Genomic DNA, 23767 nt, shown 5'->3' with positions numbered 1-23767 from the left:
CGCTGTCTGTCTATTTATTGCGTCATCGCCAAGATTACAGTGGGGGTTGGAGTGACAAAAAGTAACAAACAGCCTGTTTCTGGGTGGGGGTAGGGAGCACAGAGGGAAAACAACCACCCTGTACTACCCTACTACGTTTCCGTCAAACTACTTCGAGCTGACAGTTATATTTCGTTAATTCAAGGAATTAAAAAAGTTGGAGAAGACATCGAAAACGATTCAGGTGGAGAGGTAAGTCGAGACAAGTTGTCTAAAAGTTGGCTTGCGAGTAAAGCTAGCGTTAGCTTATTGAATTACTGAAGACAGCGTCACCATAACCTCTGGGAAACTTGGCCAATTCTCAAAGACACCTTATGCCTCATTATTTCAGTACAAGTGGACTGTTCCACACCATTCGATACTTGGGACTCAGATGCGATCTTTTAATCTTGTCGCGAATTTCTACTAGTGGTTAAGATGAGCGTTCAAAGTGCAGAATCAGCTGTCGGCTCGAGAGTTGGTTTTCGCCATAATTCATTTGGCTGACCTTAAAATAACGCCAGCTTTGGGTGTGTATTGCTCACAATATAGCCATATTTGGGTATCGGTGCTTTGTTTTTAACGAGAAAATCTGTTCTGTAGATCTATATGTTACAGTTTGCTGTCAATTTGGCAAGCTTGAGTTAGCTAAGTAGAACTAAGCTAGTTTGTAGGTATTTAAATGGTCAGGGATCAACACCAGAATGAAATCTTCTTCACGTTTCGTACTGGATTTATTCAGTAATGGCTCTTGCCCACAAGCATTTGGTTTACTCGACGCTGTTATTGTAGTTATTAAAACACGGCGTCGTCTGTTATTTACACATTCAGCATTCAATTTGTCATGTCTTTAAATGTGTTGGAAAAAGAATATTTGATTGACACTGCGCTTGTTCAATGGAGATGCGGAATGGGGCGTGCCTATCCGGGGAACACCCAATGGCTATGGAGTAGGTGTTACTTTCAGAATTAGATGGTGGTATTTTCTGCTTATGATGTCGGGCTTTATCTAGTGGCATAGACGCGAAGAAAGAAAGGTGTAGCATAGGGGAATTTGGGACAAATCTTGAGGTATGTCGGATTCAAACTTGCATTTATTTAACGCGGGACGTGGCAGACAGAGTGCATGATCAGTTGGCTGATTATCTTTATTGTTCTCAACTCTGTTCCATCTGCTGAAATGGTATAAACATTTGAACAAAAGGGTACTGTTTAGACAGGAAATGGAAAGAATACAACAGCTAGTGTTTGGCTAATACGACACCTTTCAATGAATCTTCTTACATGGGGCTAATACTGATGTTATGGTAGTGCTACCTTGTACAAGGAACACCTAAACACACATTTGAGCTAGGTTTGCTTGTTTTGTGAACAAAGTGAATTTGTTTAAGGTCAGCTGGTTTACTGAACGAAAGACCTTGAGACCCTACACATATGGCAGTAGTGAAAACTGTTCTCTAAAGGCTGTTCCACCGTCTAGGCTTTTGGAGAAATAATAATAAAGATAACAACAACAATAATTTGTTATTATTATGCAGAGGATTGAAGGAAGCCACATCTCTCATCGTACCGTGTGAATGGGACTCCACACTGTTTTGATGAGCAAATGAAGACAGACATGTCTGACAAGCTGTCAGACGTGTCCAGCCCCCTCTATCTTGTAGAAACTTTGTCTTTTCAGACCCTTGCCCCTCAGATGGGTAACACACGATGACAGTGGAATTTGCTTAGTTTAAGTTACAATTTCTTTTGTAGTTATTTGTAGTTAGTTGTCTTGGTCTTGGATGTTATCTAGATATGTCTGGAACTCATAGAGGCAGTAGATCGAATAGATGTCAAATTGTCTATAGTCCAGTTTGTTCTATTCAAGGTTTTATCACATCAGTGACACAGCTAGTGACACATGAGCGAACTGCTGAATAGTAATACCCCCACCCCCCCATTTTGTGTTGAGTTGTTATGGTTTGTTGAGTATTAGCCCTCCCAAGACAGGGTTGGAGCTCCGGTGGCTTAGCTATTTAGCTGTGCCACTCTGTCACATCCCCATGTCGCTCTGAAAAACCTACTACTATAACTACTAGGCTACTGTACATTTAGCCTTGTGGACCTACTACGCTCCTGTGAGAATGGCTGAACTGATTCTGTAGTCGACGTTATGCAAATACGACGTCCATTGAATAAAGTAGAAAAGAAACCAGTGTTTTCCAGAAATACTTTAGGCTGTCAAAAAACAAACAAATACACACTGTCATAATGTCTGATTTGTAGTGCAGCGCAAGTGCCTCTGTATCAAAACAAAGGGGGGCGGGAGTCGGAGCGAGGCATTGGTTGTATGTAGTAGACCAAATACCTGAAGCAATCATCCTTCTACAGAAAACCTCCCCCAGTTTTACCTAGTGAAGTAAAAACACATTTAGTTTGAATCCCATTCTTATTTTACAGTCTGGAACATCACACTGTTTGCATTGAGGTGAGCATTTCATTTTGTGGCTACACTTTCAAAGATGTTGCTTTGTTTTCCACAGTGCTCCGGCTTGTTCCTGTTGTTTAAGCTTAGTTCATATTGCCCCAAACAAGCTGACAGAGCAGGTCAGAGCTGTGGCAAAGCAGAAGCTGTTGTTGGTGTTGTACGCCAACTAGACCTAGCCTTACTGGCAGTGATTCCCCAAGTTTCCCCTTTACTAGAAAAGACTTAATCACCCTCTTCCTTGATTGTATCGCTATGGCATGTCTGTTGACATAGCATACATGACGTCTTCTAGGGCTAGGCTATTACTCAATGAGTCTCTGTGATGACACGAGAGAGAGACACGGTGAAGGACTGACTGAGTGAGTTTTGGCGTGAGTAACATGTCACGGCTGAATACCGCCCCAATAATGGGTAACCCCCCCCCCTTTGACCTAGAGCTGGGGAAATGTACTCTATTCTCACGTTGGCAGACACCGTATGGGTCAGTATTTTGGCCCCAACAACAAGCCAGTGTTTGTGCTAAGCCAGCAGCACAAGTTGAAGAGTAGCCCTGAGTGAGTGTGGACTGGAGAAGCTTGCTTTGCATGCTCTCTGGCAGTTTGGGACAGCAAGAAACCTGCTCTACATACCCCACAGCTGCTCCCATTAATCAGCCTCTTGTCGACTTTTTACTGTGTTTACCAGAGACAGCGCTCAGCAGTTGCATGCATTAGACTTGGGAAGTCTTTCAGACACAAGCTTGCTTACCAATTAAGAGCCCCATACTCGTCTCGCAACATGTTCTTTCTCCCCACTTCCTTCCTACCAAGGTTTACCACTGAGTAAAGCAGCATAGAAATATGTTTTTGAGTCCCCCCCCCCTTTTTTTTTCTTCCCCCAGTCTGCATCTTGGACAGTTACTTAGACACTTGTCTGTGTCAGTTCTGTTAGGGTTTCCTTGTTTTGTACCTTTTTGTCTTAACAATATGTTTTGAGGTTTAGATTAAAGATTGACTCAGTCTGCGAGGCCTCCTGCGCTGACTGGTCCAACAAACACTGATAAGAGAGTTTACAATCATGTTCGCTGTAGCTCTGCTGCTGCCATGCTGTGCTGTGCTGTGGGCGGCTCATTTTCCCCAGCAGGTAGACTCGTTTAAATGTGCTATCTTCAATCCTCATAATGGGAAGTATAATGAAGTTTATGTGATGCTTTCCCTTCTCTCAGTTGGCCCACTTTGTGAGCCAGTCAGGCATCGCTGGCTGCTGTGTTTGGGTAAAGTGTAGAAGATGTATCTGGACAAGTGGAGGTGCGCTGGGGCTAGTGGGGCCTATGGCCTTCTAAACTGTTAAACCAGAAATCGGCAATCTGTTGCAAGTGGGCAAAGTTGAGTTTGTGCAGCGTTCACCCTGGCTGGCCACCAAGCAACTGCAAATCTTGTGCCGTACTGTGAGGAACAGCATATAATTCGTTTGACCGTCCCTGATGAAAGAATATTATCTTTAGCCTTTTACTAAAAGGCTATACAGCCTATGGATCAGAATAAAAGAAAACCGATTACGTCTAAACCTTAGCTACAGATTTGTATTTATTTATTTATTTTACTTCATCTCCAAAACAAGTACTAAACACTAAACACGGCACAGCACTGCTTATAGAGGGGAATGGGGCAGGATGCTAGTGAACATGGTAGAGGGGGCGTGATAAATCCTGATCTATGTAATCTGTCCATGTAATCCTTACAGCAGTTTACATGGCGTCTCCTTCACTCTAGTGTGTACAGCATGATGCATCAATTGGTCTGCCATGTATTCCCCATGTTATATTTGTTTTGTCTGATAATTCAGGAACTCGTGTTTTTTCCAACCTGAAATGCATAACTATGTAGCGCTATCACCACTCTTCTTTGGCTTAGACACAAGGTGTTCTGTTCTGTCCTTTTTTTGGCCGTAATAAGTCACACCCCCGATTTCCATCTCCAGACTCTGTCTCCCTGCACTGACTGTGTGCTCTTCTTTGGATGCACTGAGAGGTGACAGACTTGCTCTCGCCAGAAGAGAAAGTTCAGCAGAGATCGCAGCCAGATTAGGCTCCCTGCGACTAAAATCCGATGGCATCGATGGGTGATGAGCTATTGAATGCTATTTTGTTGTCTTAAGCCCCGCTGCCTCACCTCGTGTGGAGCTGCGTGCGTTGCAGCTGAGCTCGAGTAATGCTGGGGGGCAGGTCTGATAATCCAAGGCCAGACATCTGGATCAAGATCACCCTAAATCTCTCCATAAACCCCCATGTTAGACCAGTGGGTTACCCCTCGTCACTGCAGTGGTAGAATTTTCCCACTACTACTTCAAGTCAAGTCAAGTGTACTTTGTTGTCAAAGATCTATGTAACAGGGTTTGCACAGAAGTTTGAAATTGCCATGACCAGTCTCCAATGTGCAGTCCAACAAAAACGTACCGGTAAATAAGACATGGACAATAATCTCTCACGCTCTCTCTCTCTCTCTCTCTCTCTCTCTCTCTCTCTCTCTCTCTCTCTCTCTCTCTCTCTCTCTCTCTCTCTCTCTCTCTCTCTCTCTCTCTCTCTCTCTCTCTCTCTCTCTCTCTCTCTCTCTCTCTCTCTCTCTCTCTCTCTCTCACACACACACAAACTAACACACTCCTACATGGATTTACAGTTCTTTATCTGACACATTCACACACACACACACACACACACACACACACACACACACACACACACACACACACACACACACACACACACACATGTGCAGTTTTCAAACACTAACATACTGATATGTAGAAACACGCACACACGCGTCATACACACAGACACAGTGTGCAATAAGAAGACTGACATAGTGTTGGACAATAAATACATACACACACACACACACACACACAAACATATGGTAGCAGAAGTACAATCAGTGGTCATACAGTAAAGTGAAATGTGTAGATATACATATGGAAGAAATGTTCATGGAATGTCTTCCATTGACCTTGGAAGGCTCATGTGTGTTGATGAGTTTGATGGCTTGTGGAAAGAAGCTGTTTCTCGGTCTGATTGTGCGGCACCGCAGGTATTTGATATTGTGCTATAAAAATACTGTACTTTATTGTATTGCATTAGTAACAGGTGGAGTAGGTTGACTCAATCACCAGTAGTTTCAGGGTCAGACATAGTAGCTTCTTTCAAGAGTGCAGGCATCCTGATAGTGTGTTAGCTGTTCTGGATCTCCTTTCGACTGGTGGTGTTCCCAAATGCCGTGAGAACTAGAGAAAGCAGATTATTACTCGCTAACCCCTACCACCTCATCCACTCACACTCACACACACTACACACACCCAGCCACATGGCCATGCCCTGGGGGAGGGAATGGGCTTTGTGAGCGTGCTGCTGGCCTGGCTGGCCCCCATGCCCTCCTTAGTCCCAGCAGTCTTCCACCAGGGGGATGGGGATGAGGATCAGCTGTGGTTGACACACGAGGCCCAGCCATCAGCCGGCCAAGCCTGCCTGCCTGGACGCCAACACCACTACTGTAGGACTGCATGGTCATGTTTTGGGAGGTGGTGACAAGTCATCAGCATATGTAAAGTGTCTGGAGGACACAGCAACACCACTACTGCAAAGTCCTGTGTTTGTAGGTGACTAGGTATTGGTTGTATCTGAGTGGTTATAGCCCTCACACACACACAGGGATGAGCCAGTAGTTGGTCAAGCCTGCCTGTCTGGACTCCACCACCACATGCATGTTGGGTGGACCATTACCAACACCATTACTGCTGCATGTTTAAGTGCTGTAAGGTTTTGCTGGTGTTGGTGTTGGTTGCTGCTGGAGTTCTTACAACGTGCACAACCTGATTCTCATCTTTAGGAGCAGGACCAAAGAATCACAGCTAGACTGTAGACTCAACCTGTTTTGACAACAGTGAATCACCACATTACCGGAAACTATTTGTGTGCACACATACTACTGTATTTTGATTCAGACAAGAGCTGAATGCAATTCAGAAATACTACTGAAAAAGCTCACAACCATAAATGAAAGGAAAACACCTGGTTAGTCAGACTTGGCTACGCACTACGTCTGACTGGTACCTGTTTTCTGTGGAGCGATGTTGAGCGGCAGGATTTGGCCGGTGTTCTGACAAACGGTCCTACGTTGTAATTTTTTCCTACGGTAAGATGTTCTGTCAGACATGTCTGTTAAGCGGTCCTACGTCGCCAAAGATAGCAACTTATTCAGCAACTTATCCTGATTTTTCCGAAAATGTCCTTTCCGCTTCCTGCAATCGCGTCAGATCAAACAACCTCCAGACCATGAATACAAAATGAAATGGTAGTATTTATGGGATGGTCAGGACCAGGCTGGGCCCTCACCACATGCCATGCGCTAAGTAAAATGTTTTGTAGGTGATTGCTCACTAAATTGGACACTGAAGGAGCCATGTGGTCCAGTAGCATGTCTTCAGTCGTACGCACCATACAGAGCAATGTGATGCATTCTCCGGCTAAGCAGGGATTTTAGAGGAGAAACCATGGCATGTCAGCATAAAGCTGAGGGGATTTCTAGTGTTAATATTTTGAGCTGCATAGATCTCTTATGAATGCTTGCAGCTACCAGTTTGCTGTCTAGACTGGTCTCCAGGAAGCAGTAGTCTTCTGAGTGAGTGTTGGACCATAACTTGTGAGCTGTCTCTGTGGCTTTTCTGGGATAGACAGGAGGGCAGATGGGACAAACAGAGCAGTGCATATTAAAGAGACCTACATGGAGACAGACTCAGCCATCCAAGAGGCTCAAACAAATTAGTATTTCTCTTTGCCTTTAGGCCTCGTATTGTGTACCCCCAGAAGCCAGAGAAGCAGAGACGTGGATGACAGGCCTATAACTCAAAAAGGGAACAGGATGAAATGTTTTTTTTTCTTTTGAAAATAAACCAGCAAACTCAGACAGCAGTGGACTGGAAGTATATTTGTAAGGAGCAGATGTTCATTCTTTGTGACATCGGCTGTCTTTAGGATAATTGGATAACAGTCTAAAGGAGAATGTTTTTTTTCCCCCGGATGTTTACCTCTTCAGTGTGGTGATTTTGTTTTGTGCATTTCTGCTACAAAGGGCATGAATGAATGCTGTGCCCTAGTATGGTCCTGCCCCTGGTACATGCTGTATGTATCCATAACAGCGGGCATTATGATGTCATAATGGAAGGATGCAGTCATCTTGCTTACAGAACCAGCTGTGCTGTTGGCTTGATGACTTTATTTTCAGCAGCAGTAGACGGTTGGTGTTCCTGGGACAGACCGACCCTGTCCCTGGGTCAAAACATCCTTGTATAAAGAAAGAAAGAAAAAAAAAAAGAAACACGAGTGAACTGAAGAAGAGAGGGGGGAGGCTAGGCTGAGTGCTTGTAGCCAGCAGCACTCCTGGTTTCACAGAGATTGCTGTGGTCTTTGTGTCTTCTCAGGAGGATGGCTCAAGAGACGAACCAGACCCAAGTGCCTCAGCTCTGTGCCAACGGCTGCGGCTTTTATGGCAACCCGCGCAACAACGGCATGTGCTCCGTCTGCTACAAGGACACCCTGCAGAGACAGAACAACAGCGGAGTTAGCCCATCAGGTAAAATACAGTGTAATATGCAATATATTATGCAGCAACGCCTTTCCTCTCAACTCAAGTTGAACTCTATCACTGGGGGCTATTCCAAGAACATGGTTAAGTGATAAACCTGGCTTAGTGTACCTACAGGAAGTGGTATACCTAATAAAAGATACCCTGTTGGCATCGTGTGGTGAAGAACATGAGTACTCCAGGCTCTTCTATTAGATCAGTGATTCTCAAAGTGTGGTCCGGGGACCACTGGTGGTCCGCGACAGAGCTCAGGTGGTCCGTGAGGGAATTTCCAGCCTAATTTTCCAAGACAAGCTAGCAGTTGGCTATATTTGTAACATTATTACAAAGCAAGACATAGCTGAAGTCATACTTTTACTACAATAAAACAGGCTTGTAATGTGACTAAATGTGAATAAAAAGTAAATGGTCTGCATCAAAATCATCAGTGTCAAATTAGCACCTGTCAGGTGGTCCCTGAACATTTTTGGGGGGGACAAAGTGGTCTTCGGTCTGAAAAAGTTTGAGAAACACTGTATTAGATGATCACCTAGGTTTACTACTGAACCAGCTTTTGGAATCCCTCCCCCCTGCTCTGTCCCCAGATACATGTAATCACACACCAGCTAGTAACTCAGTAATGCCCTTGGTCAGCAACTTTTCAGTCTGAACCAATGATGCAGTACAAGTCTGAACTAATCTTATTGTTTTCAGTGGATGTTATGATTGCATTTTATAGATTATCTCAATAACTCATGCCCAGCTGGTAACTTACATCTTGTATGACAAATCTACATAGTGGTGTCAGTGATGGTTGACTAGGATTCAGGAAATGCAATAAAAGTGTCTGTTATGCCCAGAGTTGTATAAAGTGGTACTCTTGCAATTACAACACTAGTAGTATGATATCAGACAGTTGAAACCATTTAATACACCAGTGTTATAATTACATATGTAGGAGTATTTCTACTTCAACTCTGGTTTTGCCAAATTACTGTACCTGTGCACAATAACACTGGCTCCTCTGCTTAGCTGAAGGGGTTGTGCATATCGGAATGGAATTGGAGGATTAAGTCTGAACGCCTGAAGCAATTATCTAGAACGAGATGGTAACTTCTGAAGGCAGGTTGCTCATCAGCGTGTGTATAGTGGGGTAGGCTGTGTGAGGAGGCAAAACAGACAGCCATGCTAATCTTGTGTGCGTGTGTGTGTGTGTGTTGTATGTGTCTGCGTGCGCATATGCGTGTACGACTGTGCGCCTGTCTGTGTCCATTTCTGTGTGTCTGTGTTTGTGTGACAGTGATGGCGTCTGCTACCCAGTGCTCGGACAGCAGCAGCGTGGATGTGTCGTCAGCATTAATCCAGGCCGCCGCCTCGTCGCCGCTGGATGCCAACAGGTATTCGGCCCTCGCCCGTTCTTCACGCTCAGCAACACACCGATGCGTTGCCGGAAAATCGGTAGAAAAAAATTCTCCCGTCCTCTTCTTCCCTCAATTATAGCTCAGTTAACCCAGTCTGCCCCCGTGAAATGTACCCCCACTGCTTTCCCCATCTCAACAATAATAGGATGGATGATTATTAAGCCTTAAGCATATAATATTTAATATGGTAGGTCTTTTTGACCATTGTGCATTCTTCAGATTTGTCCAGCCTTTCACAGTTAACTAGATGGCATTGGCACAGAAAATGTGTAGCAGCAGTCTGTCATTGCCAGAAGTTTCAAAGCAGTTTCATGTTTCTTGGCTGTAATTTTCATAACACTGAAGTAGGGGTGGGCGATAAGGCAAAACTGTCATATCACGATTTTGTAACATAAAATCCTGATTTTGATTATTTTCTCACAATCTTCCATTGAAAAAGAAAAACAGGCATTTTAGGGCTACAAACCTTTCTCATAAGATTTTGATGAATATACTTAAACACACTGAAGACACTACTCAGATTGCACAATTGGAATACAATAAAGTATAGAATAGAAGTGAAGACAATAACACTTAAGTAGCCCAAGTAAACATCACTCTGATACTGATCAACTAAACATTCTCACTACAAGGTGATCTACACGATTTCTCCACTTTGGCAGATTCTCAACAATATTCTACTCTATTTCACGAGTCACGATTTAACATTGTCATATCGCGCGCACACCCCTACGCTGAAGTATATTGTTGCAAATGGTGAATGATTGGTTTGATGTATAAATGATGTGATGAGCCCTTGACGTAGACGTTGTTCTGATGTCCTCTCCTCAGCATCTCGGCCAGCCAGGTCCTGCTGTCCCAAGCGGCCGTCACGCAGCACGAAGACGAAGACTCGGCCGTGGCCAAAGTAGACATCAAGTCAGAGGACTCGCAAAGTATGGTGCACTTTCATTACTTGCATGTCATTTTACCTAAATAGCCTATACATGGGTTCAAGCTGTTTTGATAATACCAGAATGCGCACACAGCCAGGAATCCCAAAATGCTAGGTGGCTAGGTGTTTAACATTGGAAGTTCCATTGGACCAATGTAGTGCGTGGTTAAAATCTGTTTTCTAGTTGGCTAGATGTTGTAGCAGTTTCTGTGGTTTCTGTACTCCTACCGACTAAATTCTGGGAGAACACATCTTAATGTGAGTACATCAGAAGCAATTCATAGGCTCTGTAAATGAAGTTATATTGTACCACTCCAATCACATGTGAGGACAACGTTTGAGTGACGGCAACTTCCAAACAATCAGAGGCTGCCTTCTATCGCGAGACCCCACCTTGTCAGCAGTGGCAACACTTTGCAACAATATAGCGTTTTTTAGGGAGTATGGCAAAGAATTCAGAGCGACATGATGGTATGTTCTTCTAAATGGTGTCACCGACAGTACAGCGTGCGAGCAAGTGGATAAAACCGCCAGTCGACAAGACAACAGGTTCTTGTCATGCATACACTGTGCAGGGCTCCAATGGGTCTTCCAATGATGAACACCTAGCCACCTAGCATTTTTGGATTCCTGGCTGCGTGCGCATCCAATATTATCAAGACAGATTGAACCCATGTATAGAATGTAACCCTGCCAGATTTAACGACAAAAGAACTGGAGATTTTAGCACAATCGAGGTTCATAATTTAGGAATTCACTGGAAAAAACAGCCACTGTTGCACTAAATTCCAGCTTTTCCCTCAGAAATCCCTTGAATTAATGAGCATAGTCTCAAGCTGGAAGCATTTTAAAATGCACTTCACTGCTACTTAGAATAAACACTATAATAAAACAGTAGCGTTTGTTTCTGAATTTTGTAACCTTGCTCGTTCTTCCCATGGACTCCTAAATTGTGTCAAGCAAGGACCGCTTAGATATGAATCCTTACGAGCCATTGATCAAAATAAGCCCTACACAAAATTGCCTGCAGTCAGCTATTCTCTGTCAGGGTGGGAGGTTTATTCTGTTTCCTTTGTGGTCGAATAAGTGTGCGCTTTGAGCTGAGGCCAAGGCAGTCTAGTGATCACAGCCAAGCCTTGGTAGAGTACAGTACAAGGCATTACCGCAGTCAGCTGGAGTCCCACAGATTTGTTTTGCATGTGTATGTGTATCGGTTTGTTTTCCCGAATGTATTCTCACATTGACTGCCACAGTAGACTTGATGGCAGGGTTTGAGACTTTGTCTGGAGCTGAACTATATTCGTGTCCATTCATATTTATGCTCATTCATGACGTCCATAAGGTTGAGTAAGCACAAGGAAAACTTACAATAGGATTATAAGGTGTGTGTGTGTGTGTGTGTGTGTGTGTGTGTGTGTGTGTGTGTGTGTGTGTGTGTGTGTGTGTGTGTGTGTGTGTGTGTGTGTGTGTGTGTGTGTGTGTGTGTGTGTGTGTAAGGCGACGCGTATAGCGTAGACGAGGATGTCCTGATGGATGAAGTGCCAGGTAGCTCAGGGTCAGCTGGTGTGGAGGAGAGTGTCAGGAGAGGCAAGAGGAAGCTGGAGGATATAGATGAAGAGCACGGTGAGTTTAGACACAGAGCAGATCACTGCAGACTATAGCACAGGCACCAGCAGACTTTTACAGAGGGCTGTTCCACGTCTTCACATGGTTGAAAGATAAACCTGTTTAAATTAACCCATTTTAGCCCAAGCCCTTTTTGAGAAAAGGTGCTCTCTCATTCATTCAGCTCTAACAAACGTAAATTTTTAATAAAAAACCTAAAATCTCAATATGAGTGTCGCTCCAGGCTAAAATGGGTTAACCTACAGGAAATGGTAAACCCGCTGACGGATAGCCCACAGATTTCATTTAGTTAAGAAAATGAGGACTTTATTTACCGCTAACTCAAGGTTGATGTAACCAGGTTTACTTATCCAGATTTGTTGGAATACTGCCCAGGCTCCCTGGCTTGTTGAATGACCTGAGGGAAAGATAGACTCTCGATGGATCACCTGTTCAGTTAATGGGCAACTCCTGCCAATTTCAAAGTGCTGTTGTATTGCTCACGCTACCCTTGCCATGTCAGTACCAGGTGACGCCGCAGTTTTTGGCCCAGCCCTTTCTGCGATATGAGCTATTCTAATGGGGGCAACTTTTGTTTACATTTGTTTAAAAATGAGCATAGGCCTACTCCAAATATTTTCCCAAAAGGTATGGCTGTTTGCTAGCTGTCTGCTGATGTTGCATAACCTTTTGGATGTTTTGGGAATAAATAAAAATGTTTTTTTGGAATGTAAACAAAAGTTGCCCCCATTAGAATAGCTCATATCTTTGTTTTTGTTTTTGTATTTTGTTACCTTGTTTGTGTAATGCACACTGTGCAAATTACCTATGTTGTACAACTAATACTTAATGTGGTGTCATGTTGGGGGTTGGGGTGGGGGGTGGGCGGACAAGGGATGTTTCTGTGTAAATCTTGAAAAACAATAAAAAATGTTAATAACAAACAAAAAAAGAATAGCTCATATCTCGGAAAGGGCTGAGACAAAAAATGCGGTGTCACCGGGTACTGACAAGTCAAGGGTAGCGTGAGCAATACAAAAGCACATTGAAATTGGCAGGAGTTGCCTTTTGATGTAACAGGGTGGTGAATCCCACATGCATAAATTGTAGCATCTAAACAAAGCAAGCAAAGGACTGCACTGATGACCAGAACAGCTAGAGTAAAAAGCTCAAAGTTTACCCATTTATTAGGTGCAAACACATGACTGGCGTTTCGATGTTTTACAACATCATCGTCAGGACGGCACTCTTAGACGTTATGTTCATGGGTGAATGAATAATTGAAAATGTGAGTCGGAGAGCTATTCTTTGCTTGCTTTTTTTAAGCTGGTCCATTATCCACCATAAAACAGACACAACTATAGCCCCTGGCAGACAAGCAAACAAACAGTAGTCTCTGACCTCCACAACCATAGTTGTGCACAAGAGCAGACATCAATGACCGATGCACAGAGCAGATGCTAATGGCAAACATTCTGTAGGGTTGTGGTGCACAGAGCAGAGAGCTAAACATCAGCATCAATGACTATACATTGTATGGACAGTTTTGAACAGATTTGACGCATCTTCAATGGTCGATTTTGGAACAGAAGACGTTAGAGGGAATTTGCCAATCATAAATGCCCACTTCACCTCAGGGTGGAACTTGATGTCTAGTGAGCATTTCTAATTGGCAATTCCAAGCAGGAAGTAGTCCAGTTTTCTGTTGCCAAATGGGCAGTTGAAAATGCTTCAAATGTGTTGAAATGAATATGTCATTGGTCAGTACAGCACAGCACAGCACAGCCAGAGAGAGTAGAGAGAGAGAGGTTCCATTGGCCCATTGTTTCCGGGTTCTATTATTGCAAGGGAGAGGGGGGGAAATCCCCCTTTTGGCAGACCTAAGGACTGTTCTATTCAATGCTAGGAGTATTATGACACGCCCCTTTAGGCAGACCGGAACCTGGTCATGTTAGGTGCCCATAGCAGCCTATTACATTGGCATATCTCTATATACTTAAAGAATCTCAGGCACAGCACTCCATAGGGTAGACAACTAGCCTCTGAACTACAGCAGCTACTAGACATTCTTCGGGCCGGGGTACAGGCTATGAAGCTAAAGCATGGTCTTGTGGTTTGCTTTTGTTAAAAATGTTTATCTGTTTAGGATGAAAATCAGAAAACAGACGAAACAAAAACAAAAAAAATCATGGTTAGTACAAATTTAATTCTCACTGAAATTGCACTCATCTCAATGTGGGGAGGAGGATACAACAATGCATTGCATTTCTTTCATGTGTTTGTAAAGGAGCTCTGCACTTGTGCTTGTTGTGCCCAAGGAAGTGGGTTAGGGTAATAATGTGCCTGCTTGCAGCCACTGTGTGCCAAATACGGGTTACGCAACGTGTCTGTATGTGGTGGCTGCACAGCCAACTTGGCAGCCGTGGGTACCCTGCCACAGCCTGTCCCAGTGCCTTGTTGGTTTACCCGTGCTCTGTTTTTTTTTTCTCCCTTGCACAGCCTCCTCCAATGACGGTGAGCAGACGACGTCGGCAGACGACCAGGACAAAAGCCCCGGCAAGAGCAAACCCAAGAAGAACCGCTGCTTCACCTGCCGGAAGAAGGTTGGACTCACAGGTACGATGAGAGTTGACAAGTGTCTTCTTGTTGTTGTTGTTGTTGTTGTCTTTTTGACTTTATTTATAATAGACAGTGACAGGTAGCGAGTGGAGAGAGAGAGACGGGGAAGGGCCGGCAAAGGACCCGGGCCGGGAATCGAACTGGGGTCAGCCGCATGGTAGACGAGTGCTCTACCGTTTAGCCACAGCAGGGCTGAGAGTTGACGAGTTTCTGTGAGTTTACTCACCAGATATTAGACACTCACCGGCCACTTTATTAGGTACCTGTACACCTTGCTAGTACGAGGTTGGACCCCCTCTTGCCTTCAGAACTGTCTTAACTTGCCTGCAGCAATACTCTGGTAGGCTGTGGCATTGCAACAATGCTGAATTGGTACTAAGGGGGCCCAAAATGTTTAGATCCCCCACACTACGAATTACACCACCACCCTGAACCGTTATACAAGACAGGATGGATCCATGTTTTCATTTTGTTGACGCCAAATTTTGACCCTCCTGTTTGAGTGGTGCAGCAGAAATTGAGGTTTAAGAGACCAGGCAACATTTTCCAATTTTCTATTTCGTGAGTCATGCTCAGTTTCCTGTTCTTAGCTGCCAGGACAGGCACCTGGTGTGGTCCTCTGCTGCTGTTCCCCATCTGCCTCAAGGCTCAACGTGTTGTGCATTCAGACATGTTCTGCTGGACGGCAAGTGGCTATTTGAGTTGTTCTTGTCTTTTTATATTGGCTCAAACCAGTCTAGCCTCTTTCCTCTGACTTATGGCATCAACAAGGCATTTTCACCCACAGAACTACTGCTCACTGAATATTCACTGGGTACTCAGGTTTTCTGACCATTAACCGTAGAGATGGTTGTGTGCAAATATTACAGTATATCGGCAGTTTCTGAAATGGTCAGACCAGCCCACCTAGCACCACAGATCATGCCACAGGCAAAGTCACTCAGGCCCTATATCACCTTTCTCCCCCATTCTGATGCTTGGTTGGAACTGCATCAGGGAGCTGAAATCAAACCTACAAGGTCAATTTGATCCATATCAGTTTGCCTATAGAGACAACAGGGGCACTGATGATGCAATACTAACAATAACACACTCAATCCTACAGCATCTTGAAAATCCTAAGGCTTATGCCAGACTACTGTTTGTTGATTTCAGCTCAGCCTTCAACACTGTGCAACCACACATCCTTCTCACTAAATTACAACACATGTCTGTTAACCCATATATCATCAGATGGTACCACTCCTTTTTGACAAATAGAACACAACAGGTCAGAGTCAACCAAACAACATCTCAGTTAAAAACAATAAGTACCGGAGTCCCCCAAGGATGTGTGAGTTCCCCGCCCTTGTTCACAGTATATACAAATGATTGTACTAGCACACATCCTACGGTCTCATTTGTTAAATTTTCTGATGACACGGCCATCTTGTGTCTGTTGGATGCGGACCTGAACACTTATGTTTATAAGCAGGAGGTGCATAGGTTTGTGCAGTGGTGTGAGGAGCACCACCTTAAGGTCAACACCAAGAAAACCGAGGAAATGGTTTTTGACCCTAGTAATGTAGGGGACCACATCCCATTAGTCATTGGTGATGCCAATATTACTCAGGTGGACTCTTACAAATATTTGGGAGTGTACTTTGATAATAATCTGTCTTGGAATGTTCATGTTAACAATGTGTGTACCAGGATCCAACAGAGACTTCATTTTTTACGTAGACTCAGGGTGTTTGGTGTTCAACAGAGGATTATGTTACTTTTTTACCGTGCTGTTGTTGAGAGCGTAGTACGCTATGCAATCACTGTGTGGTTTGGAAACCTGACAGTGAAAGTGAAGTCTCAAATAGACAGACTGACCCGCACTGCACTGAAGGTAGTGGGGGTGAGGGACTACCCCACCCTCCAAGCAATATATGAAGAGTCTGTAGTTAGGCATGCTAGAAAAATAACTGAGGATCCATCACATGTTCTGTACCCAGAATATGAGCTGCTACCCTCTGGCAGGCGATTCAGAGTACCAGTTAAAAACAAGAAAAGGTTTCTGAATAGGTACAGGTTTTCTTTTGTCCCTGTTTCTGTTAACCTACTGAACGCAGGTCATTAACAACTACCATCCTGTAATGCCATGTATGTATGCGGGTGGTGGGCTGTGGTGGATATGCACTTGAGTGTTTCTATGTATGTGTGTGTTTATTGTTGTTTTTGTTTTTTTTGGCGTCATGTGTATGTTGTGTGTATGTGGCAGCTATGTATGTCCAAGACAAATTTCCTTCGGGACTATTAAAAAGAATCTTGAATCTTGAATCTTGAGACTGTCTTGGCCATGTCTGCATGCTCAAATGCATTGAGCTGCCGCCATGTCTGATCAGTAATTTGCATCAATGAGCAGTTGGATAAGTGTACCTAATGAAGTGGCCCGTGAGCGTATATGAGGCTGCTGGATCAAGTTTAGCATCCAGAGCTACAGAATATGTAGAAAATAGCGCAGATGCACTACTTGCAATAATATTGTAATTAGTTTGCCTACTGTAGGCTATTCAGTCCATATGTGCCACATGACCAATAACTGTAATTTATTCACAAAGTCGGGGGTGACCATGGGACGATTTCGCGTCTCCAATGAAGATTCCAAGCATGCCAGAAAGCACAGGGGCAGTTCAATGAGCGAGTGCTTCTTCCAGTCAGTGTCATGGGGTTGGGCTTCGTTTCAGCAGGAATATACACTTTTTTCCCCTGATTTCAGCCATTTGTGTGCATCATTCAAACTTTGTGAGTAGGCCTACTATTTGTCCGTTTTTAATGTCCAAATGTCCGTTTTTAATGTCTGTTTTGGTAGTGTTGACTGTTGAGAATATTGTAGACCCTTGTAAATAATTACTGTGACTTCGTTAGGAATTTTCAGTGAGTTATTTGAGCCTTAGGCTAATTGATCTTTAGAATGTGTGAATTGCCGTTTTTCTGTTAGTAGCCTAGGCCTATTGTTTTCTACAGAGAAGTTTAGCACTCTTGATAGCTGTCAATGGTCGCCATTGTTGTTAGATGTGAAATGCCAATCACCTGCCTTGTTGCAGCAGCAATTCCCAAATGGTAAACTATGCCTATGGAAGATTAGTAGATTTTTCCTATGAGATAACCATTCATTTTCAGAATTTGTTTTGGCCTATTGATGGATGAAGTAAGCTATGGAGGCAGGACTATTATTTTTCTTTGACACATAGGGGCCTATCCAAATACCCCATTGTAGTAGGCTAATAGCACCTTTGTGCAGAGTCTCTGTTATAACCTGCAAGCACCATTGCAATGATCAATTCTTAATCAGTTAGGCCCACTTAAATCTTTCTGCTCTGCCATAATGCTGTTACGGTGTAGTTAGACTAAGTCATTTCTGCAAAGAGTGAATGGGCCGGTGAGCCCAAGTAAGACACAATTAGGCTACTTATTGAGAAACAAGCTATATTGGATAAATACATCAGCTAAATGTAATGTAATTTAACTTCCACACTGCCAAACTGTGCACCTTTTGCGGCTCAGTAAGCAAGCTCCAAGTACATGAATTCATGTTGTAGAAGGACTCTGGTTCTGCCTCCCCTGGTATAGTTATTTCACACAGAATCTTGCCTGACCATCCAGCAAACAGGGAGTCGCTGCCAGACTTGAGTGTTTTTGATATTGGCAGATCCACTCAAAATTGAATTTATAGTTACTTTCAATGTTGGGTGGAGTGGGGAGGTATTCAACCGGATATGGGGGCCTTTTTTGAACTGTTTGGAAGGTATGGATGTTTAGCTGTACATGTGTGGCTGTTTTCTGTGAGCAGAGGTCAATGTGAATAGTTATTGATATTTGTGTGTGTGTGTGTGTGTGTGTGTGTGTGTGTGTGTGTGTGTGTGTGTGTGTGTGTGTGTGTGTGTGTGTGTGTGTGTGTGTGTGTGTGTGTGTGTGCGCGTGTGCGCGTGTGTGTGTGTGTGTGTGTTGTTCCTTGTGTGCTCTCTTTGTTTTTTATTACTTCTTTTTTTAAAAACAATAACCACACAACAAATACACCAAAACAGATAGTTGAATTGTTATGGGAGTGTTATGTGTGGTATTTACGGCTGTCTATGAAAAATACAAATTAAAAAATGAATTTATAGGCAGAACCTGTACCTCCAAAAACACTGTTTGGTCAGACAAGAAGCTGCCCAACACGATCAGCTGCCAGAGATGTTAGATGGGGCACAGCAAGATATTGCATGCCTGTAGCAAGGTTGGGATCAGTACCTGAAAGGTGCACATTTTTAATGTCCCAAATACAGCGATGACTGAGGCGAACACCAGGCTAGTGTATTTTGTTGTTGTGAAAGAATGAGACCAGCCTCAAGGGTGAATGCAGCAACAGTTCCAATTACAGGAAAGCTCTTGAAATACTTCTATTCTTCTTTGTTTTCTCCTCAGGATTTGACTGCAGATGCGGCAACGTCTTCTGCGGCATGCACCGCTACTCAGACATTCACAAATGCACCTTTGACTACAAAGCGGACGCAGCGGAGAAGATCAGGAAAGAGAACCCCGTCATTGTCGGGGAGAAGATCCAGAAGATCTAAGGAGCCATCTCATCGACATCGTCATCGTCGCGGGTGCCAGGGAATAATGCGTGTCACGTGGACTACCGACGCTTTCATCCATTTTTCTTTTTGATTTTTTGTTTTTACCTACCCACCTCACCTCACCACCCCATCTTGTTTTTTCCCCTTTACAGTTTGAACTTGCTCACGATAACCTGAGCCATTTCCTATTTACTCACCCTTAAATCATGCATGCTACCTGGAAAACACTTCTTTGATTTATTGGTTAGTTTTTATTATGACTCTTTTTTTTTTTTTTTACAGTTTATTATTTTGTTGTTACTCAAAATTTTATTTCCCTTAAAATATTGTGGATTGTGTGAGAAAAAAAAATCTTTAATAGACCTCTACAAAATTATTCAATTTTATTATTATTATTGTTATATATTTTAAGTTGAGTTAAGAATAGGGCGCTACATTTATGGTGGTGAGACTTACTAGAGGGGCTGTGCTTTTCTGGTGTCTGTTCTTCTCTATAAAGAAAAAAATTGCATGTAAACATGTCTAAAAGGTTTTTTTCCCCTTCCCCTCCATCCTTTGTACTGTATGCTCTTCCAATGAATGAATGTATGCTGAGCATTACTGCAATTTCGTTATTATGGACAGCATAGAGAAAGAGAAAAAGTGCTCAAACACCCTAAATCACCCTTTCATTAATGTTTATTTTATTAGTCACTTAGGAGCGTGTGGTTTTCTGTACAAATGTTTGTTTGGATGTTGTTTTTGGGTGATTTTTGCCTGTATCCACCTCAAGTGTTGGTTGTGTGTGTGTGTGTGTGTTTGCGTGTATGTGTGCGGGCGCGTGTGCTTGTATGGTGTGTGTGTGTAAGTGTGTGTGTGTGTGTGTGTGTGTGTGTGTGTGTGTGTGTGTGTGTGTGTGTGTGTGTGTGTGTGTGTGTGTGTGTGTGTGTGTGTGTGTGTGTGTAAAAATAATATAGTTCATTTATGAGAGTGCACAGGATGGGTTGAGGTGAATGTGCTGTATTTATGTTTGTTTATTTACTGTCTCTGCTTTGATCTGAATAAAAACTTAAAAATCAAGTTTTACACATAAACTGCTTGACCCCGGCAAATTATGTAAATGACCTTTCACAATCAGCATCTTGACGGCAACACCAGATAGTCTTTGTGCAAAAACAAAAGTTGTAATAAGCTTTAAAACTGAACATGATTGGGTTTAAAAATACATTTGTTGGGTATAATACCTTTTTAAATTGGAAGCTTAAGCTTATGTAAGCTTCAAAACTGATCATATTACTGATAACTTTCAACCTAGACATTTTAAATAGATTTAAACCATATGGGCGTTAACCTATAGCCTATAGGCCTAGTTATTTTGCTGAGTCATTTTGCAACCCGTTCTACATTATTTACTGTGGGCCCAGAAAGGGTGGATATAAGAGGGGCGGCCTGATTGGTCCTTTCTTCTGCCTCTGGAGGCGGTATCCCAGCGCATGGCAGCAGTCAACATCTGGAAGAGGTTACTCGCATTGTTGCTCACTTTGAAGAGTATACCCGAGTACAACTGCAACTTGAAAATGTCTTTTATAAAAGTAGACGAAGAATCTGATTTCTCATTTCACAACTTGCCATACGGTATCTTCTCTACGGTGGACAATGTAAGTATTTGGGAAAACTTTGCTGCTTGGAGAGACCCGTGTCTCCATTCATAATTTTACGCATGCTTTTAGCCATACCCTACCAAAGCTACGTTGCCTCTGCTGGGATGAGTGTGTGGTCGTAATATTTCATCGACTTAACTTAAGTAACTAACTTGTATAATTATATATATGTGGATGTTCAAAAATCACAGCCAAGGCACAGAATAGGTGTCGCTATTGGAGATCAAGTGTTGGACGTCAGTGCGATAAAGCACCTCTTCAGTGGCCCAGTCTTGTCGACGCACCAGGATGTGTTTGACCAGGTAGGCAGGATTAAAACAGATTTGTTTTAATACTAAAACTCTATACATCTATAAAACTTACTATAAATAGAACAAAAGCCGAAAATCCCTCCATGTTTTCATTCCTTAGCCAACGTTAAATGGTTTTATGGGCTTGGGACATGAGGCTTGGCAAGAAGCAAGAAGATACCTGCAGAAACTACTGTCTGCAAATGAGAGTACGATCCGTGATGACGTCATACTGAGGAGCAGGTAAGTCAAAAACACGGGAATACATCAAGGCCTTTTACATTTGCGTCATTTTTCACCAATATGCGACCTTGCGTCCTCCACTTGTGCTTGTGGCCTCGCACCATAAAGTCATATGTCATGATGACATCACTGACAACAGCATTATATTTCAATATCTCGCAAAAAAAAAGCTCAATTGTTAAGTCATTTTCTCATTTGCAAACTGGATGGTGAATGAAAAACAGTCCCGTCTAAAGCTGATTTGGCTAGGCTGACAGCGGGGAAACTTTTTTTTTCTCCATGGAGCCGGGGCATCAGCAAAACGTGAGGCCACAAGCACAAGTGGAGGACGCAAAGGCGCATATTGGAATGCACCCCAGATGTCACTGAGACTTGTGCCCTCATGCTGCCATTCGACATAGTTCAAAATGTAATAGGCCTTCGTTCTAGACCAGGGCACCCCACCGTCCCCAATAAACATCTAGGTCTAATTTTAAATCAATTAAACTAAGCAAGCACACACAAAACAATTTGGTTGTAGTGATACTGTTATTAAATATAAAACTAGCAGCCTACCTTATTCACATAATTCGCTCTGTTGAGTTATGTGCTTGAAAATATTTTGTTGCATTGTCCATTTTTGGTTGCAATATGTGGTTGAAATGTTTTTGTTGCATTGTCCATTTTTGGTTACAATATGTGGAATAGTCCTCAGCCACTTGTACTTGTTTCACTTGTTTTACCCCTCTCTCTCTCTCTCTCTCTCTCTCTCTCTCTCTCTCTCTCTCTCTCTCTCTCTCTCTCTCTCTCTCTCTCTCTCTCTCCCCAGAGCATTTGTGCATCAGAGTAATGTGATGATGCATCTTCCTGCTGAAATAGGTGAGTCTGGAACATAGCTGACATTTTGTATCTTGGCTGACATGACAGTTATGAGTGAGAGGCTCTGCATAGACCGTGGTTTACCTCAGGGTAAAAGACCCTGATTCTATGTCTTTCTTTCGTTCAATTTACTTCTCCTGGAATACCCTATTGCCAAGCTCAGAGCAAATCATGATTTTACTTGTTTCATATAGGGTTTTGAACAAAATGCCTACTGTGTTTAAATCATTAACTTGACACAATTTATTAATGCGGCATGATTCAATTTTAAAGTAGTAATCCGCAAAGTCATGTCAAATTAAATAGGATGTGTTGAACCAGGTGGAAAATTAGCCATGCCATTTACACCGCTGAACACACGAGGGCACTGTTCCCCATATGAGCCGACAATACCGGGCCACCCCACACCACCACCACAGGTTTTCTATGTTTAGCAACATAGTTGCCATGGGGCCGTGTAGTTCTGTACCAGTGCATGTGTTCTGACACTGTGGAGTTTCTCTTGACCTTTTTGTTGCTCTTCCCCTTCCTTTCCTCCTCTTCTTCCCATTCCCAGGAGACTACACAGATTTCTACTCTTCCAGGGACCATGCCACAAACGTTGGGATCATGTTCCGTGGGAAGGAGAACGCTCTCATGCCTAACTGGTGCGAAAGCTCTTTCATAAGTAATTAGCCTGACCTCAACGTGTAGAAAATTAGCTGTAGGCTTTTCATGGGTGAGGTATAGCGAGATGAACTTGCGTGTGTGTGTGTGTGTGTGTGTGTGTGTGTGTGTGTGTGTGTGTGTGTGTGTGTGTGTGTGTGTGTGTGTGTGTGTGTGTGTGTGTGTGTGTGTGTGTGTGTGTGTGTGTGTGGCTTGGCTTGTCCTGACTCAGGTTTGAATAGATGAAAGCACAGGATTTTCAGGTGGTCTTTTCACTGCCAATTTTTATGGCTGTTGAAAAAAAAAACCTGGAAAAGGACACTTAGTTTTTGTCTCGAGGTATTTTCACATTTTTAGCCTTTGTTCATGGTCTTTGTGAATGATTTTTTGGATTGATTTTACATCAGAGGTAGCTGTAATGATTTAGCTGCACAGGGAACAGTTGTATTTTTCTGCTCATTGTTGCTTGTAAGGTTTCCTGGGACAGGCTCTTTTTTTCCCGGCTGCCAAGAGGGTGAGCAATGGCATGGTAAACCATCCCCTTGTACTACACTCCATTTACCACAGAGGGCGATGTCTCTGCTTTCCCCCACCCTGGAGGTAGTAGACTCTGGGCAAGTTTAAAACAAATGGATTTGCCTTTAACCAGTTGCAAACCAGGTGCCCTAAATTAACATTTTTCACCACCAGCCAAAATAGCTAGTGGATGAAGCCTTACTAGGCCAAACACAATAATGGATCAAAGTGGCTAGTAAATTGGTCTCTTCTACCAGCCAAAAATGAAATTTAACCCACATTTGGCCGGTTGGCTGGGGTTAATTAAGTGCCTTGGTCATGGGTGGCA

At 43.2% G+C, this 23767-nt stretch overlaps 2 protein-coding genes across 4 annotated transcripts in view; both read left to right on the top strand.

The window, feature by feature from the left end:
* The first annotated feature begins 43 nt into the window (after positions 1–43).
* On the top strand, positions 44–20320 carry zfand6 (zinc finger, AN1-type domain 6). Of its 3 annotated transcripts, XM_063188746.1 has the most exons (7): positions 45–231; positions 7937–8088; positions 9380–9476; positions 10332–10435; positions 11932–12057; positions 14539–14655; positions 19096–20320. In XM_063188746.1, exons 2-7 carry the CDS (start codon positions 7941–7943, stop codon positions 19242–19244), a joined length of 741 nt encoding a protein of 246 aa, XP_063044816.1. In that variant the 5' UTR covers positions 45–231; positions 7937–7940; the 3' UTR covers positions 19245–20320. The 3 variants fall into 3 exon arrangements, with proteins under 3 accessions (XP_063044818.1, XP_063044816.1, XP_063044817.1); XM_063188748.1 differs by lacking the exon at positions 11932–12057 and having other exon boundaries at positions 44–231; XM_063188747.1 differs by lacking the exon at positions 45–231 and having other exon boundaries at positions 7718–8088.
* A 383-nt stretch (positions 20321–20703) lies between these two features.
* The window catches only part of fah (fumarylacetoacetate hydrolase (fumarylacetoacetase)), a 19053-nt gene continuing 15989 nt past the window's right edge, over positions 20704–23767 (top strand). Inside the window, exons 1-5 of the mRNA XM_063188801.1 lie at positions 20704–20884; positions 21079–21189; positions 21299–21420; positions 22229–22278; positions 22835–22925. Coding sequence (XP_063044871.1) covers positions 20720–20884; positions 21079–21189; positions 21299–21420; positions 22229–22278; positions 22835–22925 — 539 coding nt within the window. The 5' untranslated portion in view covers positions 20704–20719. The remainder of the gene's footprint in view (positions 20885–21078; positions 21190–21298; positions 21421–22228; positions 22279–22834; positions 22926–23767) is intronic.

This window comes from Engraulis encrasicolus, chromosome 22 (genome assembly GCF_034702125.1).
Source record: "Engraulis encrasicolus isolate BLACKSEA-1 chromosome 22, IST_EnEncr_1.0, whole genome shotgun sequence".
NCBI lineage: Eukaryota > Metazoa > Chordata > Actinopteri > Clupeiformes > Engraulidae > Engraulis > Engraulis encrasicolus.
The sequence above is the reverse complement of the archived record's forward strand: the minus strand, read 5'-3'. Positions and strand labels throughout refer to the sequence as shown.